General features: G+C 36.7%; 1 protein-coding gene across 2 annotated transcripts; it reads left to right on the top strand.

The window, feature by feature from the left end:
- Nucleotides 1-293: 293 nt before the first annotated feature.
- On the top strand, nucleotides 294-3924 carry LOC118027721 (pentatricopeptide repeat-containing protein At3g53170). Of its 2 annotated transcripts, XM_035031171.2 has the most exons (4): nucleotides 294-779; nucleotides 1156-2251; nucleotides 2716-2844; nucleotides 3116-3924. In XM_035031171.2, the coding sequence occupies exons 1-3, from the start codon at nucleotides 450-452 to the stop codon at nucleotides 2736-2738; spliced, it is 1449 nt and encodes a 482-aa protein (XP_034887062.1). In that variant the 5' UTR covers nucleotides 294-449; the 3' UTR covers nucleotides 2739-2844; nucleotides 3116-3924. The 2 variants fall into 2 exon arrangements, with proteins under 2 accessions (XP_034887062.1, XP_034887061.1); XM_035031170.2 differs by having other exon boundaries at nucleotides 1156-2844.
- Nucleotides 3925-4221: the final 297 nt, after the last annotated feature.

Here is a 4221-nt window from a genome sequence, read left to right as displayed (position 1 = left end):
CAGAGTTCAATGGCGTTGAAAATAGAAATTGAAAGATGAGGACTAGACTTGACAAAAAATAAAAAATACAAAAAATGTTTTTTATTTTATTTTATAATATTTTATCTGATTTTTTTTCTTTTTTGATTTTATATAAATAAATTATATTTTTATGAGAAATTTATAAAAAAAATAAATAAATAAATTTAGCAACAAGAACTAATCTCTAATATAAAATAAATTAAAATGTATAAAATAAAATTGATAATTGGTGTAAAATAATTGGATTTGTATCTATCTTATCTTTCACTTAAATTAGATTCTCGCTTGTTAACTTCTGCTAAAATGCGCTCACTTCTATCCTATCTTCCTTCAGAAACACCTCCATCAAATTTCAAAACCCAAGCTGTCCCTGACCAGTAACCCAGACCTCTAAAGCCTCAAATTCCTTGAACTCCACTCCCGGCGCAATGCAGCCACAACCCCTTTCCTTCACTAACATGAGCTGGTCACTCTCAATCTCCACCCCACCTTCAAAAAACCTCTTAACAGGATCCAATGGAAACCAAGACCCACAATTTCTTACTATCCAATCCTCTAAATGGTGCCCCGACCCAAATTCAACTGGGCTCCAAAGACAATCCAAGAAGGAGTTGTCTAGGATTCTAAGAACTGAAGCTGCTATAAAAGCTATTGAACAAAAAGCCAACTCCAAGAAATATAATAACCTTTGGCCTAAAGCTGTTTTAGAAGCTCTTGACGACGCTATAAAAGAAAACCAATGGGAATCTGCTCTTAAGGTTTGTGGGTTTTTTTTTTTTTTGTGAAGTTGTGTTCTTTTTATTGTTTTTTAGTTATTTTCATGTTTTATAGTATGTGATTTTGGTTTAAGGTCTGCTGTGTTATGTTTCATTTGAGTTATGTCGATGGTGGTTAATGTGTGCTTTTGTTTCTCTGAGCCAAGTTTGAATTAGTGATATTGCTATACAAGTGCATTAGTCTATCAAGAAAGTGATTAACTTTCCATGATCATGGCATTATACGATGGTTGTTAAATCCAAGCAATGCATTTGGCAATTTCTAGAAACTTGCTGGTATTTTACTGTTATGATTACTAACGTTTGTGTTTAGAATACATGCATATATTCTAAAATAAAGTCCGTGTCTGGTTTTTAGATTTTTGAACTTCTTCGCAAGCAACATTGGTACGAGCCGAGAACCAAAACATACACCAAGTTGTTGATGATGCTTGGCAAGTGCAGGCAACCCGAGGAGGGCAGCTTGCTTTTTGAGGTCATGCTGTCTGATGGCCTCAAACCTACAATTGATGTTTATACTGCTCTTGTGAGTGCTTATGGCAAAAGTGGTCAACTTGACAAGGCGTTTTCTATTGTTGTTGAAATGAAAGCAATCTCTGAATGCAAACCAGATGTGTATACATATTCCATACTTATAAACTGTTGCATTAAACTCCGTCGTTTTGAACTCATTCGAGGAATTCTTGCTGAGATGTCATATCTAGGAATTGAATGTAGCACTGTTACGTACAACATTATCATCGATGGATACGGTAAGGCTAAAATGTTTGAAGAAATGGAGAACACATTGACAGATATGATTGAAAGTGGCAGCTCTGTTCCAGATCTTTTCACATTTAATTCCATCATTGGGGCTTATGGGAGCAGTGGGCAGATAGACAAGATGGAGAAGTGGTACACTGAATTTCAGTTAATGGGTCTAAGGCAAGATATTAAGACGTTCAATATCCTGATCAGATCATATGGGAAAGCAGGCATGTATGGCAAGATGAGGTCTGTTTTGGAATTCATGGAGAAAAGGTTCTTTTCTGCATCAGTTGTTACTCATAATATTATCATTGAGACATTTGGAAAGGCCGGGGATATTGAGACCATGGAGGAATACTTCAGCAAAATGAAACATCTAGGAATTAAGCCTAACACTGTCACTTACTGTTCTCTTGTTAGTGCTTACAGTAAAGCTGGGCATATAATGAAGGTTGATTCAATTCTGAGGCAGGTGGAGAACTCTGATGTGATACTAGATACCCCATTCTTCAACTGCGTCATCAGTGCCTATGGTCGAGCAGGTGATATAGAAAAGATGTCCAAGTTGTTTCTGGAAATGGAAGGGAGAAAATGCAAGCCGGACAGCATCACCTTCGCTACCATGATTCAAGCCTACAACGCGCAAGGCATGATTGAAGCTGCGCAAGGCATGGAGAATATGATGATTGCAACCAGGAAGAATTCAGGTATGCGTGATGGCTTCCCTACTTTCTAGTGATATTGTTTGTTGGCCTATGCAATTTTTTCCTTTAACTAGTTAGGTTAACTTCCTGCTCGTGAAATTTAACGTCTTCATTTTCATTTTGGTATTTTGAACCATTCTATGCCTGTTTGTTTGAATGTAATGAGGAGGACTCGTGTGAAAGAAATTTGGATTTGAAAACTGTTGGGGTATTATTGAACATGATTTAAGTTGTGCCTTCTGAGGAAAAAAAAAAAGGTAGCTCCTTCCCAGGTAGAGGGATTTGAGGAGGAATTCTGTGTTACCTCTCAATTCAGTGGTTATGCCTCAATATATGTGAAGACCACTTAAAGTTTAACCCGAAAGAGGTTGTTTATCATGAATTTTAGAATTTTTTGTTATGATAACGTTCTTTAGACAAGATAAAGACTTCTGGATATGCTTTACTGCTTTCTCATGGGTGCTCAGGAACTAGGTTGATTGGGGCCTAGCATGAGGGTTATTGTGGAAGAGCAACATTCAAATATAAGACAATTACATGTCTGAGGTGATAGTTTGGGAAGAAATACTTATTCCTCATGACGGCTTCTGTTTCCGGTGAGTACAGTCTTCCTAACACTTGTGAATTGTGAAAAGAAACTGACACACAAGCACTCACGCACAGATATTAATTGAGGTTCAAGGTATTTCTCCCTGAAACACTTAACATTAACTAGTTACATTATGGAAGATCCGACACCCTGTCACCCCTCTGACCTCCGAATCTATGCTTCCTTGCCTCATTAAGTGCACACCGTGTTTTATTTTTCCTTTTCTGGTTTTTAGAATTGCTAAATTACTTAATTCTGCCTTCATGCATCCGTGACAGGGAAACTTCCTGCTTCTTGCCATGATAAGAATGAATACACACCTTCAGCTCTATAATATCTGTTGCATACGGTGGATGATCCAATCGGCATCCTCTACTTCTGGATACCAACCTTTGGTTTTTCCCTCCTGTATCCGAAGAGAGGTATTCGGGATCAACTTATGAACCATGCCAATAATGTGAGCTTGACAACTTTTGGTGCAGTCCTGCTCCTTGACATGCATCTACATGCCTGACAAGCACCTGGTTTTTTCTGTGCTATCATCCTAAGGTTCTTGCTTGTGCAAAAAGCTCGAATATTCTATAGGTACGCATCCACAAATTTTCCTACACTAGAAGCACATAAGATTCCGTAGCCAAGCAGGTTTAGGGGGTCGCTTGAGTGTGATAGATTGTTACAGACTCAGCCACTCGGTCCATTTAGACACAACCAATCACATTGATCGTTGCACTAGATTCGTTTGTTACAACTGGTTAGTTTAGAGCGTCCAGATAATTTGATTGGTCTGGTCCACACTCAAACTATGTAACAATCACTCCCTGAAAGTTTACAGTGTAGAAATTAGTCAGGTTGTAATCTCCAATTATCTTGTTATAAAGAAATAAAAAGGAAAGATAAGAGAGGAACGTAGACAAGGAGGGGAAGGATAGCATATGATGGACATTGTTGATGTTTTTTTCATGTTATTGAGAATTTTTTATTTATTTGATGCAATAAGCTTATGAATAGCATGTAATCTAAGCAATTTTTGAGGCTGATGTCTTGTCCTGTTAGAATGGGACGCCCTTCATTGAGCAGTTTGATTTCAGGTGTGGTAGCCGGTAGGTTGGTGATGGTATTACTTGTTCTGCTTTCTGCTTTCTTCAATGGTATTACTTGAAAAAGGCTCTACAATGGTATAAACTATGGCTAAGACCATTCTCGTGATGGAATATTTTGGTTCCAAGCAAACCGTTCAACGATAACTTTTGAAATTTAAAAATTGTTTATTTTTATATTTAATAGTGTTTTTTTTAAAAAAAAATTATTTTTTTCATTGTTTTAAATTATTTTTTTTTATGTTTTTAAATTGTTTTGATGTGGTGATATTAAAAATACATTTTAA

Source organism: Populus alba, chromosome 9, assembly GCF_005239225.2.
Source record: "Populus alba chromosome 9, ASM523922v2, whole genome shotgun sequence".
NCBI lineage: Eukaryota > Viridiplantae > Streptophyta > Magnoliopsida > Malpighiales > Salicaceae > Populus > Populus alba.
The sequence above is the reverse complement of the archived record's forward strand: the minus strand, read 5'-3'. Positions and strand labels throughout refer to the sequence as shown.